Source organism: Lipotes vexillifer, unplaced genomic scaffold (assembly GCF_000442215.2).
Source record: "Lipotes vexillifer unplaced genomic scaffold, Lipotes_vexillifer_v1.1 scaffold916, whole genome shotgun sequence".
Classification (NCBI taxonomy): Eukaryota; Metazoa; Chordata; class Mammalia; order Artiodactyla; family Lipotidae; genus Lipotes; species Lipotes vexillifer.
The window spans coordinates 3735019-3762590 of NW_006798383.1; the positions used below are offsets into that span (position 1 = coordinate 3735019).

The 27572-nt window shown below is 53.2% G+C and overlaps 1 protein-coding gene across 1 annotated transcript in view; it reads left to right on the top strand.

The window, feature by feature from the left end:
* The window catches only part of NEURL1 (neuralized E3 ubiquitin protein ligase 1), a 77313-nt gene that overhangs the window by 45509 nt on the left and 4232 nt on the right, over positions 1 to 27572 (top strand). Inside the window, exons 2-4 of the mRNA XM_007470434.1 lie at positions 13530 to 13771; positions 14281 to 14602; positions 26777 to 27466. Of these exons, the coding sequence (XP_007470496.1) occupies positions 13530 to 13771; positions 14281 to 14602; positions 26777 to 27466 (1254 nt within the window). The remainder of the gene's footprint in view (positions 1 to 13529; positions 13772 to 14280; positions 14603 to 26776; positions 27467 to 27572) is intronic.

Below are 27572 nucleotides of genomic sequence, written 5' to 3' on the forward strand. Positions count from 1 at the left end.
TTCCGTGGCAGACTGCAGGAGGTCAGACAGCTGAGTCTCCCCACAAAGTCTCCTTGTCCTCTTACCTCCCCAGGGTGCTGATCGGCATCCAGGGGGGATGTGAGGTCCCAGTGTCCATACTGCCCTCTCCTAGAACTGAGGCAAGCCACAGTTAGACAGCTGGGGTGACCTGTTTGTGGGTTCTGGGATGCGGGCCATGGAGGTCAGCGCTGTGCTCCATGATGGAACCATGGAGAGATGTGTGGGTACACGCGTATATGCAAGAGTGTGTGGTGTGTGTGTGTGTGTGTGTGTGTGTGTGTGTCTGTGTTCATGAGTGTGCATTGGAGGTGTCTGTGGGTAGGTACCTGCGCTGGCTTGTGCCTAAGCACACAGGGGTGCAAACCACATTGCCTGACCTCAGTTCTCAAAGCGTGTGCTCTGCCGAGGAGGTCAATGAACTTCTGACTCCTGAGGTTCACATCTGTGCTCAGACAGACCGACAGGCAGGCAGATGAAGCGGTGAGAGGAAGGAGCGCTGGGTGGCCCCTGCTTGCCCCTGCTCCTGTCCCCTCATCTGCCTGGCCCCAGTACTGTGGTCTTGGGAGTAACATGGCCGATGTGGCACCAGACCCAGAAGGGAAGGCCTTCCCAGGGACTTGTTTTGTCATCGCTGGGCTCCCGTAGGACAGTGTGGGCTGACCCTGGGGGGTCCCTGCCGCACTCCCCTGTGCGCCCTCCTCGGGCAGGGCATTAGGAGGTGGGGCAGTCTCCGTGCTGGGTTCAGTGGGAACCAGGAAAGGGCCGGAAGAAGGGTGGTGGCAGGAGTGAATGGGAAGCTGTGGCCAGGACTGGTGACCAGGTGACTTCCCCTTTCCAGGCCCTGGACTTTGAAAGAGTAATTTCTAATTAATAAAAGAAAAAGGCAGGGAAGGAGACATGGGAAAAGCAAATCATTGTCTCTCTTAAAAGGCAATGAATTTCGTCCTGGGCCCGGAGGGCCAAGTGACAGATGGAAGGCCCTGGAAGACACATAATCCGGAGCTGGCCAGAGGCAGTGCCAGTGGCCTAGGCCTTGGCCTGAGACTCAGACTGGGCTGACCTGGGCCTGGCCCTGCCCGTCTGTGGGGTGGGGGCACCTCTTTGGGCTCATTGGCTCCAGTGGAGCCTGTTGGCAGAGGGTCTGGAGCCGACTGACATTTTCCACTGGAGTCAGACTTGGGCAGGCCAGTGGCCTGGGAAGGACAGAGAGGCCCTCAGAACAGGCTCAGGACGCAGCACACTATCCTCCGGCTGCCTTAGAATGCAAGATTCAGAGGGGATTGAGGACCCCAAGACTACCCGAGATGGCCTGTGGCCGTCAAGAGCTCATGCTCTGGAGTAGATACACATGGGTGGTAGCAAGGGCAAGTGTCTCCCTGAGTCTTGGTTTTCTCATCTGTCAATGGGGCTAATGATAGTAGCATCCTCATAGGAGTATTGTGAGGACTACAGGAGACCATGTGAATAAGGACCTAACACAGGGAAAGCCAAAGCGGAGAGGCATTCTGAGGCCAGGGTCCTATTCCTTCCTTTCCTGACGGGGACAGGAGGATAGCCTGGGGTGCACTGAGAACTCCAGGAGTTGGGCCATTGGGTGAGTGCTAATCAAATGCCCCATCTGCCTTGGCCTCCAACCACTTACCTGGACCACCTTCCTCAGCCTGGGTCCCCTGTAAGCTGGCCCCGGCCCCGGCCTCAGCCCGCCATCAACACTAATAGGCGATGGGAGTGGGGAGTCGTGGCGAGGGGGTGTTTGCCTGTGCCCACATGGCCCCTTAGCCAGGACCCTGCATGCGTGTCCACACATGTCCTCACCCATGTCCGTACCTACGTGTCCCCACACCTGTCCCCTGGCTGCCCCGGTGGCTTTGGTTTCACCCCCTTCTGGGAGGGGAGTTGGGGGAAGTGGGAGATGCAGGGGCTTCACTCCTCCTTAGAGGTGCTCTCAGCAGCCTGACTCCTGAGGACATAGTTACATGGCTCCTGCTGGTATTTTCACGTGAGCCTTGGGGGTTTGATTTGGCTCGAGCTGAAGATTTTGGGTTGCTGGGTTACAGTGAGAGGTGAGGGGTTGTGTGGGCGTATCTAGTTGTGTGTTTGTGGGCGTGTCCTGGCTGTTTATGTTTCTGGTGACTGCAGATCGTGTGTATCTGTGTTTTAGGTCTTTTTCTGTGTATACCCGCGTAACGTGTAACTATCTGTGTCATATTTAAGAGACTGAATATTTTGTGTCTGCGTTTCCATGTGTGAGCAGCCACACAGTTTCACATTTGTGAAACTCTTATTCTGTAGAGGTCAGTGTTTCTGCGCGAGTCGAGTGCGTGTGTGTGTGTGTGTGTGTGTGTGTGTGTGTGCGCGCGCGCGCGCGCGCATGTGCGCTGGTGGTGAGGAGTCGGGCTCCTCCGGGACCAGCCTGGCAGGGGACCCTTGGGAGAGATTAATTCTCATTTGGAAAATGGTTTCAGCAGTTACATGCTTGATCTTTTTCATCAGGCAGATTTCCAGAGCTGCTCCCCGTCTTTAGGGCAGGATGGGGGTGGGGAGAGCACAGAGGGGGGCAGCCCCGATCCTGGGAAGCCCCCCTCCCCTCCTCTTCCCTGCCCTCCTCCTTTACTTTCTTTAATGCTCCTCCCCCCGCCTCAGGGCAAGGGATGGGCCTGTTGCTGAGGGGCTGATATGCGGATGACACACACATGCGCCCAGACATAGATGTCACCCCCAGGTCTCTGGACCAACAAATCCTAGTTGCTGGGGTGTAGGGACCTGAGAGATTGGTTCCTGCTGTCCTTTTACAGAAGGGGATGCTGTGGCACAGAAAGGGAAATGGCTGACTGAGGTTGCGTAGTTAGCGGCTCAGAGGGAATCCAGACCTCATCCCTTCAGCAGCTAACTCCCTGCTTCCCCTCCTTGGGTTCCTAATTCTCACTCAGGCAGCAGGGGACAGGCCATCACATGGACTTAGGAGATCTGGGATTAGCACAGAAGGAGCCTCCTGTCTCCCGGCAACAGCTCTGGAGTTTTAGGCCAAGGTGAGCTCCCCAGAGCCTGGCAGGTGTGTCTTGAACATTTGTGACACACACACACCACACACACACACACACACACCCCACTTGTGCGTGTAGGCTCCAGAGGCAGTGGGGAGGGAGGAATCAGGTTGATCCATCTCTGTGTTCTCTTCACCCAGCCCAGTGTCTGGCACCCGGTGGCACCCAGCAGATGCTTGGTCACTGAGTAAGAGGGAAGAGTGTGGGGCACGGGCCCTGGGCTGCTGGACCACATTGCAGTTGGAGCTGCAGGTGGCCTGGTGGGGGGAAGATGGGGTGGAGGATGTGAGCCCTGAGCTGGGTGACAGGCCAGGTAGGGCTGGAGAGGGAGTGGGACACGTGTTCTTGGTGAGAGTTTGAATCCTGTTCTGCTGTTACTGGCTGTGTGACTTGGGGTCAGTGCCTTTATTTGTCTGAGTCTCAGTGTCCACTTTCATAAATTGGGGGTGGGAGGGTTTACCTGGAAGGGCTGTAGAAAGAGTAAGTGAGCTAACTGGCATAAAGGGCAGGCCGCCTGGTACACAGCAAGCACTCTGTAAACGGATGTGAAGGTTTCCCCGAAGTTTCCTCCAGGCCCGTGTGTGCTCGTAAGTGTGTACACACAAGCGCCTGTCTGCCTTTAAGGACCAAGACTGCATCTTCTGTCTCCTCCAGCCCTGGCAGGCCCCCGGGACAGAGCGTTCCCTGGGTGCTATGTCCACATTAGGCACACACCCACTGTGTGTATATGCACACATGTGCACGCGAGTGAGTGTGGATTTGTGTCAGGGGAACTGAGGATGATGGTCTGCGTGGTGTGTGGATTTATGTGACTGAGCCATGCTCCCCCTCATTCTCTCAGGCCTGGCTTGGGGGCTTTGGGGGGTGGGGGGCGCTGGGAAAACAGGGACCAGGAGGCGAACTCAGAATGGTTATCATCTGGAATCCCCTTCTGGAATCTTGGGGTGGGATAGGGGAGGAGTAGGAGGAGGGCTGGTTCCCTCTCTGAAGTGAGGATATTGGGAGACGCATCTCTATGCACATCTGGTTGCTGGAAACGTCAGAGCCTGGGATGCTGTGGAGTGAATGAGAGCAGGAGGCTCCATGTGGAGATTAACTTGACCGTGAGGGTGCCCCTCCTGCCCACTCCCTGCCACTCTCCTTTGCCCACCTCGTCACTGTGGATTCATTCGGTCTTCCAGGGACCAGCAGGACCTGCTGTACGCGTAGCCGAGCTCTCTGGGGCAGATGACTGGGTGCTAACGTGGCGCCTAACCCTAAATGACAAAGGCATGTTCTTGGGGGCTGCAGAGGTCATGGAGAAACTGACCAGGGTGGAGTGGAGCATTCATGTAGGGCAGAGTGGACCGAGCATGCTGGCCAGCTAGCTGTGGCCCAGTGAGGATGGCTGCACAGCCAGACAGATCTGAGTTCAGAGCCCAGCTCCACCACTTCGTAACTGTGTGACCCTGGGCAAGTTATGACCTCTCAGAGCCTCTGTGTCCTTATCTATAAGATGGAACTAAGTGATCTGTACTGCTACATAACAAAATACCCCAAAAGTTAGTGGCTTAAAACAGCAAACAAACAAACATTTAATTATCTCACATTTTCTGTGGGTCAGGAATCTTGACATGGTTTAGTTAGGTGCCTCCAGCTTAATGTCCCTTGTAAAGCTACGGTCAAGTTGTTGGCTGGGGCTGCAGGCTCATCTGAAGGCTTGCCTGGAGGCGGAGCCACATCCAGGCTTACTCACATGGTGACTGGTGGTCCCTGGTCCCTCCCACATGGGCCTCTCCACAGGGCTACCTTACATGGCTGGCTTCCCCAGAGGGAGCGACCCGAGAGAGGTAAGAGAAAGTAACCAAGAGAGAGGCCAAAGGTTTTTTTTTTTTAATTAATTAACTAATTTTATTTGTTTTTGTCTGTTGGGTCTTTATTGCTGTGCACGGGCATTCTCTAGTTGCGGCGAGCTGGGGCTACTCTTTGTCGCGGTGTGTGGGCTTCTCATTGTCGTGGCTTCTCTTGTTGCGGAGCACGGGCTCTAGGCGTGTGGGCTTCAGTAGTTGTGGCTCGCGGGCTCTAGAGCTCAGGCTCAGTAGTTGTGGCGCACGGGCTTAGTTGCTCTGCGGCATGTGGGATCTTCCTGGACCTGGGATCGAACTCATGTCCCCTGCATTGGCAGGAGGATTCTTAACCATTGTGCCACCAGGGAAGCCCAGGCCAAAGGTTTTTTATAACCCAGTCTTGGGAGTCCCGTCCCATTACTTCAGCTGTTAGAAGCTAGTTGCTAGGTCCACTCCACACCCAAGGGGAGAGGATTACAAATGGACTTACAGGACTACAGGGGACTGCTAGAAGGTTGGAGGTGGGGATCACTGGGGGCATCTTCGAGGCTGCTTCCTACAGATCCCTAACTTTCAGGGCTTGGGAGAATGAGACAAGGTTGTACAAGAAAGGAATCAGGTGCCTGATACAGGGAAAAACACCCTCGCAACTTTTCTCGTCCTTCCTGCAGGCAAGTGGGGAGTGCTGGAAGGTTCTGGAGCAGGCAGGGCTGTAGTCAGACATGCAGTGTGGAATCTTGGTGCTGGGCAGTGAAGGAAGCGGTCCCTTTGGTCCCCTCTTTCTCTAATTTCTCCACAGGACACCAGAAAGGGCAAGGCACCAAGTAGGTGCTCCTTGGACACTTGCCAGTTATCAGTGGATTGAAGAACTGAACAGTAGCAGTTCAGTCAACGGCTTTTATTGAGCACCTGCTGTGTGCTCTGAGCTAGACCCTGGGGAAACAGCAGTAAAAAAAAAAAAAAGACAATGGTCTCTGCCCTTGGGAGGCTCACAGCCCATCGGGGAGACAAGCAAATAACGCTGAAGCCTTTCCTAGCCAGAGAGCTGCACCACAGAGCACAGAAAATGGTCTGAGTGACTCGACCTCTACCAAGCATGGCACATGTCCAGAACCATTCTGGGTGTGGAGAAGACAAGTCAGCACATTACATATAGTGGGTGCTTCAAGGCATTTGGGCTTAATTCTGTGGAGGATCCAGAGTTGAGAAAGGCTGCTTGGGTGATGGATGCTCTCCTAGGGGCATATGGGATCCTTGGACCTGGTCTGGGGATCAGAGAGACTTCTGGGAGAAAGGGGGCTTTAAAATCAAGGTCTGAAGGAAGAGTGAGAGAAAGGCAGGTTTATAGGTGGGAAGGAGGAAGGAATGGTTCCCAGAAGAGAAAGGGGCTTGGGCCAGCCCTTGAGGCTAGAGGCAGGTGAGGGAGGTGGGCCCCTTGAGGGGGAACCCAGAGAAATTCACATCTGTGTAGCTTTACATTCATCTCTCTCACTCAGGGCCCTCCCCCACCTGCTCTACCGCATCTCCGAAGCTTTTCCCCCAGAGGGAGCCCTGTTCAGTGACTGTGTGTAAACTAGCCCCAAGTCAGGACCACCCTGGCAATCTGGGATTAGGGTGTTTGGGATAAATTAAAATAGAAGTGTCTGGCCTCCCACTGGGCGTAAATGAACAGATCATTTCCTGTGGTGGTGGTTGTTGCTTTTATAAGAAATAATAAGACCTTATGTTGGAATCAGGTGTTAAAGTCTGAAACATTCTTTCACACCTGTGAACTCACTGGGTTCTCACAGTGGCCTGGAGAGGTGGGCAGGGCAGCTATGATGACCCTGTTTTACAAAGAAAGAAATTAAGGTCCAGAGAGGTGAAGCACCTTGCCCAGAGTCACACAGCAAGTCTGTGGCATGGCCAGGTTTTGGAACCACGGTCTCCTGCCTCCAGGGCTCGTGCTCTTTGCCCTGTCCTGTACTGTCCAGAAAGTGAGGTAAGCCTCCCTCATTGGAGATGCAAATGATCATGTCAGCACTGGTATTCAGGTCCACAGGCTCAGAACATAGTGGGATCCTGAACATAGTGGGATCCAGCTGGGCCTTGAAAGATGGGTGGGATTTGGAGAGGTGTGGGTGGGGCAGGGAGAGAAGATGTGCAGGGCAGGGGAAATAGCTTGAGCAAAGGTGTAGGAGAGTACAGATTGATGTCAATTGCAACAATAATAATACAATTATTAGCAACTATTATTAATAATTAATAGAATTATTAATAACTATTATTATAGCAGCTACTTACTAGATTTCGTTTTAAATACAGCATCTCTTTAATCCTCGCAAGAATACCAGGAAGGTCTGCCATGGTCCCTATTTTACAGATGAGAAAAGTGGGGTCTCAGAGTTGGGTTTGGAGGCAGCAGGCCTGGGTTCACATCTGGGCTCTTTACTCTGGCTGGGTGACCTTGGTGAGTAACTTCACTTCTGAGGACCTGGGGGTGTCATTGGGGGTGTAATGGAGACACTGCCTGTTCAGCCACATAGAGGTTGGTTATTGTCAACTGTCATTGCTCCCTCCCTCTCTCCTTGGCAGCCCAGCTCAACGCAGCCTGGGCACCCGGGGCTCTGCCAGGCTGGTTCTGGGGCAGAGTGTGGGCGGGGGCAGTAGGAAGGTCACTCTGGAGGCTACATTGTATCTTGGCATCTCTGCCTGGGACCCCACCGAGAGGCAGGAATGTGGTCCGGAGCTGGCTGAGGGCCACCCGGAGGGCTGGCCAGGCTTGTGTCTGGCAGCTCATAAATGCCCAGGAGGAATGGGCTGCCGGGGTGGGGTGGGGGAGCTTCCAGTGTGTCAGCAACAGCCTCGCCGGACGGGGTGCTCCCACTGTGGCTCCCGAAACGCCTGTAAACCTGTCACTAAGGGGAGCCTCCCTGGGAGCTCTGCTGGGAGCAGATGGCGAGATTGTGGCTCTACCCAGGACCGCTGGCCACTGGGAGAGCAGTTGTGCAGCTCACAGGCCCAGCGTCTTCAGGCCCTTTGCTGTGGCTGCTCCCCTGGCTGGGACTGGCCAACACCTCCTCCACACAGCCTTTCCCCACTATGCCTGCCATCTTGGACTCCTGGGGAAAATGAGCTCTAGTGTTAGCTGCTGAGTAGGGCAAAGGACCCTGGATGTGGCTTTGGGAGATCAGGGTTCAGGTCCCAGCTCTGCCACTTAATTGCTGTGTGACCTCAGGCAAGTTGGTTAACCAGTCTGAATTGCAACTCATTCATCCATAGAATGGGGATTTTAAGGGGTCATAGTGTATGTTAAAGTATAGGGAGGGAGCCCTGCCCCCAGCTGTCCCTCTGGCCCTTGGCATCAGAGCTGTGCTCAGGATTAATTCTCATTTTGCTTTCTCTCCTTCCTCACCCAGGATCATAATACCAGCTGAGATGGAGGAGGGAGGTAGCAGAAGCAGGGACAGCAGGGGTTGGGGAGGGGGTGATCACCCTGGTCAGGGCTGCCACGTTGGATACCTGTGAGGTTGTATTTCTTATTGTAGCCCACGAGAATGGCGCCCCCTGGAGGCATGCAGGGCAGAGCCTACGTGGCTGTACGTGGCGGCCCTGGCCCTTGTTCAAAGAGGAGTGATGAAGACTGGGCTAGGGCCACGGCGGTGGGGAGGACAGGCGGGTGCGGGGCCCAGGGATGTTTATTTCAGAGGTGGGATTGGCAGGTTGGATATGGGGTGCCCGGACTCCACTGGGGCCCGGGAACATGGTGGGGCTGGCGGGTTACGGTCAGGAATTCAACAGGGGCCTGCTGAGCAGCAAGTGACCATGGTCCATGGGCAGGAGATGCCCAGCAAGTCAGAAAGGGTTTTCACGTCGCTCCCACAGAGGTGGCTCAGTGGGCAGAGACCACACTGGTCTCTGTGGGCAGGAAGAGGCCGGCACAGGACTTAGCAGGCCCAGGAATCGGTGAAGGTGCTTTGCAGCTGCCAGAGTGCTCTCTTCAGACCCACAGGGGACAGGGAACAGCACAGCCACTTCACAGAAGTGGAGGGAACTTAAGGCTGAGAGTGGCAGCCCCGACCAGGCTTTGGGGTCTCCCGTCAGATGGGCCAATCCTAGGATCTGCCTGTGGTGGGATGCTGGGGGCTGGGGGTCAGAGATTCCAGCCCCCCTTTCCTCCCATCTTCATAAAGACCTGGTTTGTTAGTCATTGTTGCTGCTTTTGAGGTACAATTTATGGACACTAACATTCACCCTTTTCAAGTGTATATTTTGGTGAGTTTTGATAAATGTATAATTTGTATAACCACTACCACAATTACGGTATAGAACATTTCTGTCGCCGTAAAAACATCTTTGTGTTGCTTTCCTCTTCCCCAAACTCCGATACCCACTGATCTTTCTGTGTCTGCACTTCTGCCTTTTCCAGACTGTCGTACAAATGGAATAAGACTGTATATAGCCTTTTGAGTCTGGCTTCCTTCACTTAACATGCTTTTGAGGTTCCTTCTTGTTGTGTCATAGTTCTGTTCATTTTTATTGCAGAGTAGTAGTGATCGTGTGGATGTACCGTGTTTTATTTATCCATTCGTCAGTTGGAGGGCATTTGAGTTGTTTCCAATTTTGGGTTATTATGAATAAAGTTGCTATCCATTTGCGTACAGGTCATTGTACAGATGTCTTCATTTCTCTTGGGTGAGTGCCCACGAGTGTGATTGCTAGGTCATATGGTAGGTGTTTAAACTTATAAGAAACTGCCAAGCCATTTTCCACATTGGCTGCACCGTTCTGCATCCTATCAGTGATGGATGAGGGCTGTGTATGAAAACATGGTTTGCGTTTCCTTGTCTGGCGGCATACACACATGTATTGTGGAGGCAACATAATAGAATGCCAGGTATCCCCCTGTGTGCTACATGAGATGATTTTAGGTGGGACACGGATGAATATGTTTTTCGTGTTTTATCAGTTATGACCATATTTTAAAAATGTATCCAAACCCATGCTTTCTTGGCTATTAATGCTGAATAGCTAAGACCCTGGCCCTGCAGTCAGATTGCCTGGGTTTGGCTCCGAAAGCCCCATCCTGCTGGCTGTGTGACCTTGGGCAAGCCACTCAATCTCTCTGAGGCTGATTCATCATCAGGTAAATGGGCTTATACTGTCCCTCCTACCTCATCAGTTTGCTGTGAGGGTGAAACCAGTAAGTATATGTAAAACTCTCAGTTCAAAGCCTGGCATGTGTTAGCACTTGATGAATGGCTGCCATTATTATTAGACGTATGGCCCATATGTAGTAGATGTGTGTTCTGTGTGTACTGCCTTGTGCATCCATGTGTATATGAGTACATGTGCGTGCACGCACTACATGTGTAAATGTGCGATTCCTGGTCTAATGGGTAAGGGCAGGAATAAGTCTCTTTCCCTCCTCTGCCTCCTAGGTTCTGGGTTACCCTCACGTGCTCACAGGTGTATGTGGGTACCCGTGACCGTGCCTTTTTCTGAGGTCACTTGTCTGGGTGCACACTGTACCCCCAGGGACCAAGGTTCCCCCATTCCCATTCTCTATCTGTTCGGCTGTCAGCCAGGGAGGCTGGGCCTGTGCTGCCCTCGCCCACGCAGTACCCTCCCTGTGGGTGGGAGGCCCTGGGGAATGGTCCTTCCAGGGCCTGGGTCTCTGGTCCCTGGGTGTCTTCACCGTATTTGTCCTGAACCAGTGTCTCCTGGATCTTTATCCAGGGCCCCGGGATCCCAACTGGGATAGGCAGGAAGGAGAGGAAGTGTTTTGAAGGAAGTTGAGGCCCTGCAGTTTGTCCATGGATTCTGAAAGGAGGCTGCAGCAGGGGCCCCATAGGAGAGGCTCTCATCAGCTGCCGGGCTCAGCAGGTTTAAAAACTGCTTTATTGAAATATAATTGACACACACTAAACCACAGGTGTTTAAGGTGTATGACTGGATAGGTTTTGACATATGCACATAACAGTGAAGCCATCACCACAATCAAGATGGTGAACACATCTGTCACCTCTCACCCCAAGTATTCCCTCCTGCCCCTACCATCCCCAGGTCCACCAGTCTGCTTATTATCACTCTAGCTTAGTTTCTGTTTTATAGAATTGGTACCAGTGGGACAGAGTGGAAGGAGAGGAAGGGTTTTAAAAGGGGTGGAAGCCCTGCAGTTGCTCTGTGGACTGTATCTGCATTTTTTTTTTAAAAAACTGGCTTTGCTCAGTGGGATGATTTTGTATTTCATCCGTGTTGCTGCTACTGTCAGTAGTTCATTCCTTTTTCACTGCTGAGTAGTACTCTGTTGTATAGACGTACCACTTTTGTTATCCATTCACCCAGCAGGTATTTCTTCTTTTATGCTTTCATTTCTGCGTATGTACACAGCCCTAAACAGTGTGTGATGTTACCTTTCACCAGTGGTATTTTTTGAAAGCAGGAGGCAAGCTCTTTCTGAGACTGTCCTGAGCCCAGTGGGTACCTCTTCTAGGTGGGGCACCTATATCCAGTGGCACACTTTGCTCTCACCTCAACTGTCCTCTTCCGTGGAATGACCTCCCCTGCTCTGTGCTATTCAGGGGTCATTCAGCTTCTTCGGGTGGCCTTCCCAGACTGTCTGGGTCTCCTCTGAGCAATTCCAGCCTTCACTGCTTGGTGGCTTTCAAAGCCCTTGAGCACCATTCTTGGTTCCTTAGTGAGAGCAAGGTGAGCCCCGCCTTGTGCCACCCTCAACTCGGGGGCCTGGCATGCAGGAAGCAACTCCAGAGAGGCCAGGAGGCTGATGCTCAGGGTATCTGGCTGGCTCTGGACTGTGGATGCTCGATGCTCGTGTCTGGGGCCCTTTGGGAAGGAGGAAGCAAAGATGCAAAGTGATGCAAACCAGTGCAAATACTGGACCAAAGTCTGGCCTTCCCGACTCCTGGGATTCTCCCCTCCTTCTCTCCTCTCTGCCTGTCTTCCATCCCCTTCCTGGAAACCCCTCCCCTCTCTTTAGGGTGGAGAAGGCCTCTGGGCTAACCAGGCTTTCTGTATTATTAAATTCTTGCCTTGGAGGGACGAAAATTTGAAACATCCCAGATGTCCTCAGTCACATTCTGTGGTTTTCTACGTCCCCACCCCATCTTCCCCATCCTCTGTGTCTCTTCTCAAGATGACCGGGTGGGCAGGAGCTGCCCTTCCTGATGGATGAGACACAGATCTTGGGGAAGAAATGAACCCCCCACCCCGAGCCCCCAGCTGCCAAGGCTGTGCATTAATGCTACCAGTGCTGCTGATACGTGGCTTAGAGTCACGGAGTGGAGGCCACTTATTGTGCCAGAGAGGGGAAGTGACTTCCCCAAGGTCACATGGCCAGTTAGTGACAGACACAAGCCACCTGGCACCACATCCCATGTTCTTTCCTCTCTCTGCTCTGTCTCCTGGATGCCAACCTCACATGTTTGTAAAGTGCCTTATGAACCAAGCCCTGCTTATGGAAGAAAGCACAGTGCCTCCCAGGCTAGGGGTTCTTGAAGCAGATCCGAGTTCCTAGGAGGCCTGGGCGAAAAGGCCTGCCTGTGTTCAAGATGTTGTGGGCATGGGCAGTGTAAAGCAGGAAGGCAGCCTGGGGAGGAGGGAGGAGGGAGGAGGGAGGAGGGAGGAGGGAGGTGGCCCCGGAGGAGGGAGGAGATGGGCATGCTCCTGGGGCTGACGCTGCAGAGGCTGCCTCACCCACCTTCCTGGTCTCTAGTGCCAGCCCCATGGTCAAGTGTTCACTGCAGCCCAGCCTTGTCAGTCCAGCTCCAAAGCCTTCTCCTTCTCCCCTCGTCCAGGAGGCCTTCCTGGGAAGTGACCTACCTTTTGGTGCATATTACTGTCTGCCATTTGTATTGCAGTTTCTGTCCCTATCTTATCTCCCTTCCTGGACTGTTGGCTGCTTGAGGACAGGATCCATGTATGTTTCATGCCTTATCTTCAGTGCCTAGGACAGGGCTTGGTATTCAGTAGATACATAATGAATACTTGTTGAGTAAAATAAATGGTGGTGGTAGTGAGTGACAGTGAATGGTGTTGGATGTTGGTTGTAAATGGTGGCTTATCACAATGCTAGAGGGCGGAAAGTAAATGGTGGTAAATACTGGTGAGGAGCAGTAGATGGTAGCTGTTGGTGGTGGTCTGTGACAGATGGGGGTAGATGGTGGTGGTGGAAGGTGACGGGTGAAGTGTGGGGCGGACGGTGGTGGGAGGTGATGAGTGAAGGGTGGGGGCAGATGGTGGGGGGAGACGGGTGAAGGGTGGGAGTAGATGGTGTTGGGAGGTGACGGGTGAAGGGTGGGGGCAGATGGTAGGAGGTGACGGGTGAAGGGTGGGAATAGATGGTGGTAGGAGGTGACGGGTGAAGGGTGGGGGCAGATGGTAGGAGGTGACGGGTGAAGGGTGGGGGTAGATGGTGGTGGGTAATAAACGGTGGTAGGTGGTGAAGTGGGAAATAGCAGTAGATGTAGCAGGAGAAGGAAGGTGGCAGAAAGTGGCAGGTGCTAAGGGGCAGAGATGGTGGAAATCCTGGGCAGTGGTGACTTCTGCTTATGCCCCAGCCCTCTGCCCTTCCCTAGGGGACCCTGGTCCAGCTCTCGGACTGTCAGATTCTCTGACGCTGTGGCTTGTTCCTTTGCAGACTCCATCGGGGGCCCCTTCCCTGTCACCTCTCACCGATGCCACCACAAGCAGAAGTACTGCCCGCCGGTGCTGCCCGGAGGGGGGCTTCCGGCCACGCCACTGCTCTTCCACCCACATACCAAGGGCTCCCAGATCCTCATGGACCTCAGCCACAAGGCCGTCAAGAGGCAGGCCAGCTTCTGCAATGCCATCACCTTCAGTAACCGCCCGGTCCTCATCTATGAGCAAGTCAGGCTGAAGGTGGGGCCTCCCTCCCTGTTCCCGTCACTGCGTCCCCCTGGGGCCCCTGGACGTTCCCGCGAGGCACCGCCTTCTGCTAACGGCCATCACTACCCCCTGCTCTTTCTCTCTCCTCCTCCTCCTCACTCCTTTCTCAACCCTCCCTGCGTGACGGAGAAGGAACGGGAGAGGGGAGCGGCCATGGGGAGGTGATGGGAGATGAGGGGGGGAGGTGACGGGAGATGACGGGGGGAGGTGACGGGAGATGACGGGGGGAGGTGATGGGAGATGAGGGGGGAGGTGATGGGAGATGAGGGGGGAGGTGAGAACTAGCTCTCACTCGACTGGTGGGGGCTCCTGGGGGAGGGAGAGGAGCCCAAACAGCGGGTGAGCTGGGCAGTGTGGCTCCCCATAGGAGTCTGTCTGGGGGTGGTCTGCAGAGAAGGGCACAGCCCCTTCCCCTTGGGCTCACTGATGGTGGGGGAGAGGCTGGGCTGGGGGCTGTCTGAGGCCAACCCCCTGCCGCCCAGATCACCAAGAAGCAGTGTTGCTGGAGCGGGGCGCTGCGGCTAGGCTTCACGAGCAAGGACCCGTCCCGTATCCACCCTGACTCACTGCCCAAGTACGCCTGCCCCGACCTGGTGTCCCAGAGCGGCTTCTGGGCCAAGGCGCTGCCTGAGGAGTTTGCCAACGAGGGAAACATCATCGCCTTCTGGGTGGACAAGAAGGGCCGTGTTTTCTACCGCATCAACGACTCAGCCGCCATGCCCTTCTTCAATGGGGTCCGCGCAGCCGACCCGCTCTGGGCCCTGGTGGACGTCTACGGCCTCACGCGGGGCGTCCAGCTACTTGGTGAGTGCCCACTCCCTCTGGCCCCTTAGGTGCAGGGCACACTTCTGGTGCTGTGGTCTGACTCGACTTGGTTCTATCAGGCATGGGGCTCCCTCCCCCACTGGAAGCAGCCCTGGGGCTGACTGGGCACTGGGACAGCTCTGGGAGCCTTGACGTGAACTGCAGAGCATCCCTTCTTCCAGGCCCACAGCTGTGGCAAGTGGGGCCTAGCGAGACGTCTGCCCTCTGTGGTCCCTCAGGTTGTGCCTTTGAGCAGTGTGCGACCTTCATGATCATGTATGGCAGCCTCAAAGACCCCCTCACCCGCAGGAAGTAATTAATATTAATCATCATAACTATAGTTTACAGAGCACTTACTGTGTGCCAGGCACTTTGTTATTGCCGTTCTCGTAGCAACCCTGGGAGGCAGACTCCCTCACTGGGCCCGTGGAGGTGAGCCTCAAGCTCAGGGAAGTTGTCATTGGCCCTAGGAGGCGCTGCAAGGCTCAGCCCCAGGTGAGCCCTGGCCCCTGGGCTCTGTAGCCTTCCAGGAGGTCCAACCCCACCTTAGTCCTGTTTGCAGGAATATGGGTGAAAGGGGTAGGAGGGGACAGCAGAAGGCACGAGGGGGGCTAAGACTCTTCTGGCTGCTTCTGGGTCCCCAGTGTGAGGAAGGCTACTACAGGGGAGTGAGAGGGCAGACATCCTGTGGGAGGTGAGGAAGAGGGGCATTAGAAAGTATTCTAGGGCTGCTAAAGTACCAGGCTTCCTGGCAAGGGCACACACAGACCCTAAAATGCCAGGGCTGGAAGGGGCCTCAGAGTCTCAGACTTCCTTGGGTCTCACAGCGAGTTGGTGGCTGAGGTGGGGCTGGAATCCAGGTCACCTGACTCCCAGTCCAGGAATCCCACTTTGCTGCACTTGAGCATGTATAGGCAAGTGTGTGTGCATGTGCACACATAGACTGGGTACAGGTCAACCCATTGGCAAATTGGCTGTGTCTCCAGGAGGAACCTGGATGAACCTCAGCTTTTCCATCTGTAAAATGGGTTGGTAGGAAAATTAAATCCAACTAAAGAGGCTATGAGTAAAGTGCCTAGCATAGTCCTGGGTACCAAGTCGATGCTCAAGCCAATGCTTGCTCTTCCCATCTCCCATCCCTGCCCCACGTCCCTGCAGAGAAAACTGCCATGGAGGTGGTGGAAAAATGTTTTTTCTTTTTGTCCTTTCTGACTTCAGAGCCTAGAAACAGTGAAGCTCTTTTTTTTCAAAACACTTTTATTTGAGTAAAAAGATAGTTAAAAAGAAAAATGACTGTGAAAGTTAAGAAATGAGTAATCGTTACAAGTCTTTCTGTGTGAAGGAGGGATCCATGTCTTATCCAGCTAGTTTCCTCTCCAGGGTGGAATCTTGTGCCTGGTGTGTACAGGACCCTGAGGAATATTTGCAGTGTGGGTAGGGGAGAGTGGTGGGATGGATGGATGACTTGTTAGATGAAGGAAAGGGTTGGGGGCGTGGCCGAGGTAGACCCAGCCCCGCTCACAGACAGCCCCAGGCTCACTGGGAGACAAAGCAAACACTGGAACAATCAGGGCATAACCCAAGAGACAACAGTAAATCGCTGAACACTGTGGTCATAGGATCTCATCCATTTGCCAAGATGGTTTCCATCCACTTATCTCATTTCACCTCTCAGCAGCTGGCCCTGGAGGGAGTGATTATTATCCCCATTTGTCAGGGAGAAAATTGAGGCCCATGGAAGGCCTGTCCTGTCCGTGTATGGGTGTGGCAGAGCTGGGACTTGAACTGGGTGTTCTGATGCCAAAAGTAGTACCTTTTGCATTACCTGCCCCCTCCCCATCCGCCAACCCCCCCAGCCGCCACGGTGGGTTTAAGCAGGAAGTCAGAGGAGGCTGAAGTCAGTGTGGGAGGATGGAGTCTAGGAAGGCTTCTTGGTGGAGGAGGCTTAGGCTGGGCCTACAAGTTCCAGGAGGGTTGGGATGGGGGTGAGGATGAAGGGGACATACTGGGTGAGATGGGGCTTCCAAATCTCAGGGGCTGAGGGAGGAGCTTGGAGAGTAATCTTGAAGGGCCCCACCCTGGGGCAGAGCCCAGGCACTGACCTAGCCCAGCCTCTTTGACTATAAATGGGTTTTCACGCAGTATTTTCAGTTGCATTTGGATTTCCTGTCAGCCTCCTCTCTGTATACCCAATAAGGCCAAGGCCCCAGCTGATTCCGTCACAGCTGTAAATCACCATAATCCCTGGGCATTTTAAAACACTGATTATGGCCCCTAAAATGAATTAGCAGATTAAAATAGCTCCTCGATTTGCTCTTCCTAAATTGATTTTTTTTGGTGAAGAAAGGAGAGACCCACCCAAGTTATCTTCGGAGGTGGGCCTGCTTCTCTATGCCCTCATCCCGTGCCCCTGCCCCCGGGACACACCTGCTGCCCTGTATAGTCTCAGGGTCCATTTCCCTCCCTCTCCTCCCCACTTCTCATCTCCCCCTCTCTCCTCACCTGCCACGTCACTGCACCTGTGTCTTTCTGGGCCTCTCTCCCTCCACCCAGATCCCGCCGGCTCCTCTGCTTTCCCTCGTCTTCCTCCTCAGCTGAGTTTCTCCTCTGAAGAAGTCACTCTGTGTCTTGGGGGCTCTGAGGATGGACCTGTCTTTCCTGGGGTGATTGTCCCCCAAAACCGTGGCTCATCTTTAGAGATTACCTGCCAGGGGATACCTGCCGGAGGCCTGCCCCCTCCCCTCTTGCCTCCACCTGGAACCTGTGGCCAAAGCCCTCCAAGCTCCTCAGCCCAGAGACATCCTGGGCTCCCTGGCACATAGTAGGTCCACAAGTCAGGCCATGGACAGATTGGCCGTCCTCCCGCCACAGAGTGGAGGTAGGGGCTGATGTCTCTCCCTGATTGACACCTCCAGGTGGGGTCCCGTCCCCATCCCTGCCCCCCACTGCCCTAACCATCACCTAGGCCCCCTGATGCCCATGCCATGGCCCTGGCAGACCTGCTTCAGGCCTTCCAGGCTCCCTGTTATGCTGGGCCCAAGCCCAGGCTGGTATCTCCAAGAATAACAGCTTCCTACCTCCAGGAAGAAGGACCTGCCAGCAACTAAATAAATACAAGCTTTATGGGGTAATTAGTACTTGGAGAGATAAGTTCCTATCCCAGTTTTCAAGGTCTCCCTCCTCCTCTCAGAAGTGTTGGTTCAGGAAGAGCAGCTGTGGATCCTGGCAGAAAGCTGGTGAGCCAGGAATCCATTTGTAAGGTGTTCCTGTGCACCCCGCTGTGCCCACCACAGCCTAGGTGCTGTGCAGGAGTTGGAGGAGGCACTAGAATTGGAAACTCAGCCCCTCTCCTTAAAGAGTGTTTATATTGGAGGACATGCCATATGACTGCTCTGAGGTGACCTAAATCCAATACTGCAAAAAAGTGTGGCTGAAAAATAAAACTGGGGGGGGGGGGGGTGCAGCTGGGGAGCAATCCAGAGGACTTCCTGTAGGAGATGAGTTTAAAGTCAGAAACCAGGGGAGGTGAAAAGAATGGACTGGTTGAGGAGGAACAATTTAGGCCGGACAGGAGGGGTGTGCATTGGCACAGAGGTGGGGAATTGGTGGTCAGTCGGGGAGCAGATCCTTCAGGGGATGGGATGAAGTGGGAAGATAGTGGATGACTTGTGGAGAGCAGGTGTGTGCCGGTGTGGGTATGCTCGTGCATCACAGAGGAGAGAGCCAAGAGACTAGAAAGTTTCCAGCAGCTTCTTGCTGTCAAGTTTTTCAGTAAGAGGAAATGCGGCCCAGAGATGGGGAGGGGCCTACCCAAGTTCTCCCAACTAGTCAGAAGCCAGGCTGGGCCTGGAATTCAGACCTCCCAGCTGACGTGGACACAAGGTCAGTGTGAGAAGACTTACTGACACATCAGGATGTCTGTGGCTGAGCCCAGGAGGGTGTTAGGAGGCCATTAGGGGGGCTCCCAAGGACTCATGGTGTCATCCTAGGTCTTGGTAAAAGACCCCACCTGCCTACTGAGGAGAAGGGTGTACAGAGACTCTCAGGGTAGCTTTCTGGGGGCCAGGCTGCTGCTGCACCAGTCTCTGGGGTGGTGGGCCAGCCTGGCTGCTCAGCATTGAGAGGCTTGGGCCTCTCCGTAGATAAGGCCTGGGGTCAGGGCTCTGTCCCGGGTGTGCCTCAGCTTGTGGTACAGAGCGTGAGGCATCCCAGCCGGCTGAGGGCCACACTACCATCTGGGGCTTCTGTTTCCCAGGCTAAACCAATATTTACCTTCAGCTGTGGCTGCCAGGGGCTGAGAGGCAAATATTGGCTTAAGGAGCCTGAGCCAGGCTCTCGGGATGGAGAACGAGCTGAGGATGCTGATAGTGATTTCTTCCTTTTTGATGGTTTTCATTTCTTTTTTTTTTTTTAATTTTATTTATTTATTTATTTTTGGCTGCGTTGGGTCTTCGTTGCTGTGCGCAGGCTTTCTCTAGTTGCGGCGAGCGGGGGCTACTCTTTGTTGCGGTGCGCGGGCTTCTCATTGCGGTGGCTTCTCTTGTTGCGGAGCACGGGCTCTAGGCGCGCGGGCTTCAGTAGTTGTGTTTCGCGGGCTCTAGAGCGCAGGCTCAGTAGCTGTGGCATGTGGGCTCTAGAGAGCAGGCTCAGGAGTTGTGGCTCACAGGCTTAGTTGCTCTGCAGCATGTGGGATCTTCCCGGACCAGGGCTCGACCCCGTGTCCCCTGCATGGGCAGGCGGATTCTTAACCACTGTGCCACCAGGGAAGCCCTTCATTTCTTCTTAGTTAAAAAAAAAAAAAAAAATCTTGCTGTTCTTTCTGCTTCGGAGACTCTTCCAGGTGCTTCTTTTTTGCTCACTTCAAATTCTGCCAGTTATGTCAAGGCCCAGTACCAAACCCTCCCCTCCACCAGGGAGCCTTCCCTGACTTACCGTGTTCTTCGTGACCCTTCCTCTTCCTAAAGCGAGTGGGGGTCTAAGCAGTATCAGCAGTTCTGCATCATATATTGTCCTCTTTAAGAATACAGTAGAAATCCTCTTTGTTTATATTATAAAGAAAGTTATTACTGTACCTGTTTTTCAGATAAGGAAACAGAGGCTCAGAGAGGTCTGATAACTTTTCCATGGTCACACAGCTTGGTGGGTCTGGGACTTGAGCCCAGAAGTGTGGGCTACATTAATTCCCAGCTTCTCTAAATATGAGTCTCTCTGGTCTCCCTATTATGTCTAGATACCCCCTCAAGGGTGGGGATTTTGGCCCCCTTATGTCTCCCAGAATAGAGCTTGTGAGAGCTCCAGGCATCAGGGATCAGCCATATGTGTTGGGCACAGATAGGTCACCAGGGCCCCGGCAGAGTCGAAGAGGGGCAGTAGGTGACCAGCGTCCTGTTTCAGTGGAGAGGGTAGGTCTGCCTGCCCTGTAGTTTCCTGAAGGCTCTTGAGGGCTTTGTTTGATTCTGTTGTTCACAGTGTGCTGTAGTTTTCTACCAGAATGAATATATATAAAGTGCAACCATATATAATTGCCAATATTGGATTGTTTGTAATGTCCAGAAATGGCAATTTTATGTGTTTCCATCTAGTATCTCTTTAGCCCAAGATATAGTTCTGGGGACCTTGGAGAGAGCCGGTGGCCCAGAGTGGGGTGTGTGTAGGGGAGGAGCTGGGGCCTTGTAGTACTGGGGACAAAGCTGTCATTTCAGAAGCAGGAAACCTGGCTGAATCGACTCCACTTGGCCATTCACTAGCTTTGGGCAAGTCTCTCAGCGTCTCTGTGCCTCAACTGCCTTGTCTGTTATTTGGACATAATTATACATGCACCATGTACCTCACAGATATTCTTTGAGGCTCACATATGTAAAAGTGTTTATACAAATGGGAAGGGCTGTCTTTTTCGGTTAAAAAGGAATATCTAGAAACACCACCCAAATAGACAGTCCCCTGCCAGTCCTCTCATTGGAAGAGGGAGCCTTAAAACCAAGTCCCTGTGTCTGGATGAAAGTCAAACCATGCGATCTAAACTGTTTCTTGGAACAAGATCTGTGGTTCTCCAGCTGGGTTCCTTGGAGCACTGGGATTACACAGAGGCATCTCTGAGGCAGCTGAGTGGCAGGGCTCTGTGGCCACCTCTTAGACTTTAAGCAGTTTTCCGTTCCATTGGATGAATGATTCCACTGCTTGAAAAAAAAGTTTGAGAACCACCAGACCAGATGATTCTGAGAATCTATACATCTAAGATCCTGTGGCTTGAAGATTCTATAAACCTAAGAGTCTATGACTCTGAGTGATTCTGGGACATTCTGCCCTTCCCTCTGCGAGCCTCAGACAGTGTGTTTTTCTCCTAGCTTTCCCGTGGTTGGGTTTACATGGAGAGTGTGGAGGTGGTGTGAGCTCAGGGCACTGCCCAGAAGGGTGGAGAAACCCCTCACCCATCCAAGCCATGTACCCGTCCTCCTGGCTCCTTCTCCTGCTCCGTGCCAGCTGCGGACCGGCAGGAGGATGTTTATGGACACAGTAACTGAGTTGGCGTGCCTTCCAAACAGGGGCCGGCAGAGATCTGCCAGCCGGCTGGGCGGCTGCAGGCTGACCCGTGGTTAAAGATTATCCAGCGCTGCGGATGTGCGAATCTAAACAAACAAGACTTGGGCTGACAGCAGGCCCTGCTTCAAAGGAGCCTCTGCTCCAGTTCCCAGGCCCTGCCTTGGTTACCCCGCACTGGCCGGCAACGTGTGGGGGGCTGAGTGGGTCTCTGGGTGGGAGCTGGCCCTGGTGCCCTCCGCCTGGCGCCTCTTCCTCCACTCCTTTCATTTCTCTTCACTGGTTTTTCTCAGACTGTTCTCCCCAGGCATTTGCTAATGCAGTTTTCCCACCCGAGTGGCTCTCACTTCTGTCAATCCAGACCCTCTTGTCCTTCAGGGCCTGGGTCAAATCTTGTTTTTTCTGAGATGCCGTCTCTGAACAACTGTGACTGTTAGAAAAACTTTCCTTGCGTGGTTCCAAGTGTCCTGTACCCACTCCTTGGGGCCCCCTCTGAGCCTTCTCTTCTTTAGGATAAATCTCCCTTTTAGGATAATGCTGTCAACTGAGGCTAAGAACTTCTGTTTCAGAGCAAGTCAAAGTAGAGGGCAGATGACCTTGAGAAGCGGTGAGCTTCTTGTCCCTGGGGGCATCCTAGCCAAGGCTGGGTGAGAACTTGGCAGAGATAAACAGATTTCCTCATTCTCCTCTGAGGTCCTGTCTTACCTGAGACACTAAGAATTTTGTAACAAAATTGTACTCAAATACTTTCATGCCTCCAAGCTTCAAATCTCCCAAGGGCTACTGGCTCCCCAGGGCCCAGGTGCTGGCTCTCCCTCTCCTTAACCCCTGCCCAGGGCTGGGCACACAGGGGGTCAATGAGTGGGTCCCCCGAGTGCCACCCTGAGGGGAGGAAACCCTGGCCCAGGCCTCCCTGCCCTTCGCAGGGCCTGGCTCTTTCTGCCTGGGCCCAGGGGATCTGCAGAGCCAGCGCCAGGCACCAGATTGGGCAGGAGCTGAAGACTGACAAGTTCTCTCCTGAAAGATGGGACACAAGAGGGGAGCCTGCTTTGCAGCTTCTCCCATGGCCCTGTGCTGCCCCTCCCCTATCATAAACACCTCCAAGTGCGCAGCTGTGTGTCCCAGGCACGGATTAAATAACTTGTTGCCTCAAACGTGGGGCCACCCCACTGCTTGGGGGTCACAGGCTGGCCCTCTGGGTTTTCCAAGCTGTACCCCAGGGCGCAGTCCTGGGCTGAGGTTCAGCCCATGGTTGTTCTCCCCTGGCTTCGGGGGCCCGGACCCTTCCCTGACCTCCAGCTTGATGTGAACTCACATCAAGGTGATATGACCTTTGCCAGCCCCTCTGTGGAGGGTGCTCTGACCAGTTCCTCCATCTCAGGTTTCATCTATTTCAGGGCCCCGCGCAGCCGGGCACACTGATGGGATGGTTATTTTGGAGCTTGCTGGTGGCCTGCAGCTGCTCCTGACCCCGAGGGGTGGAGGGGATGGGAGAGAAGACATACTTGGGCTGGGCACTGGCCCCAGAGATTCCAGTTTTAGCTGTTTTCCAGCATCTCCTGTACCTCCTCTCCTAACTCCTGTGATATTTCAACAAAGGCCAAAAGGATCTCTTTCCTACCCCTTCCCCTCTCTCTCTCTTTGTCCACTGTTTCTCCTTCTTTCTCTTCTTTCAGCTCTAATCACCATTTGTAGCTTCTCCTTCCTGGTCTTTAGTCAGTAATGTCATTCAATGATTTTGTCCTGGGTGCTTATCATGACTGATGGAAAGTCCTAGGTTCAAAAAGTTAGTTGTCTGAGTGCAGGTGGACCTGACTTTGGTTGATAAACTCAGCCTGAGCAAATGGTAATAACTGAAGTTATCAAGTATCCAGGTGCCAGGGGCTTCTCAATCTACCTCTGATCCCTGCGACAACATCGCAAAGCAGGTACCCCTGTTCTCATGGTGAGTGATGGGGGGCTGGAGGACAGTTGCTTACCCACAGGCCACCAGCCAAGTGCTGGATCAGACATTTAAACCCAAAGCCCATGCATATTCTTCTGAACCATGTAGCATGAAAACAATAACAATGGCTCATATTAACCCTGTGATTATTATGTGCCAGGTACTCTACTAGGTGCCCTAGGTACTGTATTCCACCTCGTCTTCTCAGCATCCCTTCCGAGGGGAGTATTAGAGTCCATATTTTATACCAATAAGTAAATGCTGATTTCACTGCTGAAGAAGAGAGTCCCAGAGGGGTTAAGCTATTTGCCCAAGGTCATACGGCCAGGAAATGGCAGAGCTAGGATTTGAACCAGAGCTGATGGCTTCAGAGTCCTTGCACTTAACTATGCTCCTGTCTTGCCTACCAGTATATGGATTTTGTTAACCAAAAATACTTTTAGGTTGCATTATTAGAAGTATAGTGTACTTATCAGGGGAGGTGTGATGGCCACATTGTGCCTTGAGCTGGTCAGGACACATCTGGAATACTGAGCCTGGCTGTGTTCATTGTCTTAAGAGGTGGGAAGGTGTGTGGGGAGTCTGAGTATTCCGTGAGGAAAGTGGTCCTCAGTGTGGGGCTGAGAGGCAGCCCCAGGGGTAGTAGGTATAAATACAGGGAGGTTATGACTGAGTGAGCCCTAGAAAGTAAACTGTAAAAAGAGCAACACACGATAGGTGTGTGTTTATATGTACAGATTTGTGTGGAGTGATCGTTTTATTTAGGTTGATACGCAGGCTACTCATTTTCATTATCTAGCAATTTTGTATAAAAATAGCAAGTAACTTGTAAACACTGCCAGAATATTTTCTAGCTGGTTTGTAATTTTCTAAGAGTTATTTTCTTTGTGTTTGTTGTCGTGGTGGCAGTTCTTGTGTTGATTTTTATAAGTGTAGATCTGTAAATTCAATTGTCGTATTTAAAGCTTCAGCATGACACCTTGTGTGTATGAGAGGAGGGATTTGAAGGAAGATGCCTTGAAGAGTGAGTTGGGTGGCAGTTGTCAGTTGTGGGAATTTCTGATTTTGTCCTCTGATTTTGTCAAAAGGAAGTATTTCTCCCAAAATTGGGAGTAGGCAAACTACCAATCAGTTAAATTTTGTGTGTATGCTAGTTTAAAAAAGATAATAGGTGGGCCTCCCTGGTGGCGCGGTGGTTGGGAGTCCGCCTGCCGATGCAGGGGATACGGGTTCGTGCCTCGGTCCGGGAGGATCCCACATGCCGCAGAGCCATGGCCGCTGAGCTTGCGCGTCCGGCAAGGGGAGAGGCCACGACAGTGGGAGGCCCACGTATTGCAAAAAAAAAAAAAAAAAAAAAAAAGCTTTTATGGTAGATTTTGTAAATTTGTTACAGGGTAACCTGTTTTCTAGCTGTGATCTTACCACTTCAAATGGGTGTAATTTGAATAAATTTTGTATGGTAAAGAATCAATAAAATGACTTTTTTAAGAGTTCAAAAAAAAAAAATACAGGGAGGTAGATTTCAGTTTAAGAGTAGGAAACATTTTCCTAAAGACAGAGTAGCTCAGCAGTGGCACTGCTGGGAGGTAGTGGGTATATCCAAGCAGAAGGGGACTCCTGAAGGGGCAGAGAGCAGGAGAGAGCTCACATTCCAGGCCCATTCAGGAATCTGTTCTGAGCGTCTGCCCAGCTCCATGGGCTCTGGCCTGATTGTCCTGAGCGTGTGGGGTGGGCTGGAGAGAGGAGTGTGGGGGGGGGCCCCATGACAGCGTTGTTCCCATAGGCCCGGCTGGGCATCTCTGAGCCACTTGTTTCCTCCTCACCCTGTTTCCCCATCCCTTCTCCTCTCTGTCCCCAACCCTCTGGACTCCTCAAGGGCCGCTGCCTGGAATCCCTAAGGGGTAGGGGAGCAGGGGCTGTTTCCTGGGGTCCAGGTCAGCCCGCAGCCCTCCACTATTGTCTCGCATGTCTTGCCCTCCTCGCCTCTGCCTCTCCGCAGCCCCCCAGCTTCTCTGCACCATTACTGTCACAGAGTCAATTCCCTGGAATAATCACATTTTCCGGTCGGCTCCCTCCTCCTTGCCAAACGCGATGCTGGGAATCCTGACCAGCCAGGCCCCAAGAGGCTTCTCCAGAGAAGCAGGAGCCTTGGGGGGAGGGCCGGCCCAGCACCCTCTCCTTGCTGGGTTCCAAACAACACTGTTCCTGGAAAGGGCAGGGGAGTTGGGGGAGAACAAAGAGAGAGAGGCTTTAGAGAGCGTCTCTAGATTCAGCTGGAGCTGAGTTCTGGCCTCTGAGGCCCCTACCAGTCCAGTCCCCCAAGCTTTGCTCTCACACCAAGCACTCCAGCAGCTTTTACTCAGTTCCTGGAGAGAAAGCACAGATTATCCCTGGGGGAGGCTCAGAGAAAAGACTCCTGAGAAGGGATTGGCTCATGGTGTGAGCTGCGGTGGTACTAGCCAAATTTAGGGACTCCCACAGAAAGGGTTCAGTAAACGAGGAGGGCCCGAAAGTGGAGAATGTGGCGTTGGGAGTTGGACAGATCTTGCTTTAATCCTGGATCTGCCACTCCGTGGCTGTTACATAACATCTCCGAGCTTTATCTGTACAATGGAAACAACTTCATGTGATGCCTTAAGGGTGAAATGCAGGGGTAATTCATTGTAACTGATGACTTTTATTACAAATTATAGGACTCCATAAAGCAGAGATAACCAGCCATTAAAAAAGTATGGTTATTAGTGTAGAAAGGTATTCAGGACACAGTAAATGGAAAAGCTAGTTTTGAAAAGAAAATTTGTATAGCAGAGTTCTTCACCTGGAGTCGATGCCCTGAAATTATCCATGGAATTTAGGGAGAACGTGCATTTTTCTGAGAAGATAGATAAAAGTTGCCACATTTTCAAAGAGATTTAGAGTTAGTTTAAAACTACTGGCATTTATATAGCATGATTCAATTTTTGTTTTAAAAAAAGAAATAACTAAAATATATTGAAAAAAGGCTGGAAACTCATACATCCAAATATTAGTAGTATTTTCCTATGGATGGTGGGCTGACAGGAGGTTTCTTTTTCTTTTTGATGAACTGTCTTTTCTACAAAATACAGTCTGTATTGCTTGTATGAGTAAAAAGAGAAAGGGTTTGATTTCCAGTTGTCAGTTTTGAAAGGATAGCTCGGATAAATTCACTTAACTTCTCAGCCTCAATGTCCTTCCGTGGCAGTAACTTCACAAGGTAATTGTTGGGGTAAGAACGTCTCTTTGCCACTTGTGCAGAGAGGCGTTCTAGGGAGCGGGGGTTCTCTCTGGCCTCCCAGACGGGTAGGATGTCAACATGCATTCAACAATTATTTACTGATGCCTTCTAAGTGCTGGGTGCTCTTTTGGCTGCTGGGATAAAAAGGGAGGGCCCCAGGAGTTAGAAAGAAAAATCCAATTTTAATAAGCATACTATTTAGAAGTAATCATGTTTTTAGTTTTGGTGTCCTTCCTGCCGGCCTTGATCCTTTGCTTAAACAAATACGTAGTTAGAAGTCCTGCACAACGTTATGTCCTAGCATTTTCTGTGCCATTAGAAACCCGGTGCGTCTTACTGGTGCGCGCTTTAAAGACCAGTGGGAGGAGGTGCGCAGGCAATGGGGACTGGGCGCTGGGGCCCGCGTGATGGTCACCCTGTCTCCCTCTCGCCGCAGACAGCGAGCTGGTGCTACCGGACTGCCTGCGGCCGCGCTCCTTCACCACCCTGCGGCGGCCGTCGCTGCGACGTGAGGCCGAGGAAGCGCGCCTCTCCGTGAGCCTGTGCGACCTCAACGTGCCGGGCGCCGACGGCGACGAGACCGCGCCGGCCGCTGGCTGCCCCATCCCGCAGAACTCGCTCAACTCCCAGCACAGCCACGCTCTGCCAGCGCAGCTCGACGGCGACCTGCGCTTCCACGCGCTGCGCGCCGGCGCACACGTCCGCATCTTGGACGAGCAGACGGTGGCGCGCCTGGAGCACGGGCGCGACGAGCGCGCGCTCGTCTTCACCAGCCGGCCCGTGCGCGTGGCCGAGACCATCTTCGTCAAGATCACGCGTTCGGGCGGCGCACGGCCTGGCGCGCTCTCCTTCGGCGTCACCACGTGCGACCCTGGCACGCTGCGGCCAGCCGACCTGCCTTTCAGCCCCGAGGCACTGGTGGACCGTAAGGAGTTCTGGGCCGTGTGCCGCGTGCCCGGGCCCCTGCACAGCGGCGACATCCTGGGCCTGGTGGTCAACCCCGACGGTGAGCTGCAGCTCAGCCACAATGGCTCCGCGGCGGGCGTGCAGCTGTGCGTGGACGCCTCGCAGCCACTCTGGATGCTCTTCGGCCTGCACGGGGCCATCACGCAGATCCGCATCCTCGGTGAGTGCCCCCGGCCACGTGCCCGCCTCCCCCCAGGTGCACCTGGAGGTTGGCGCCTCCAGACCCAGCCTTCCCTGGAGGAGGGGCGTGTCTGGGGAGGGGGAAA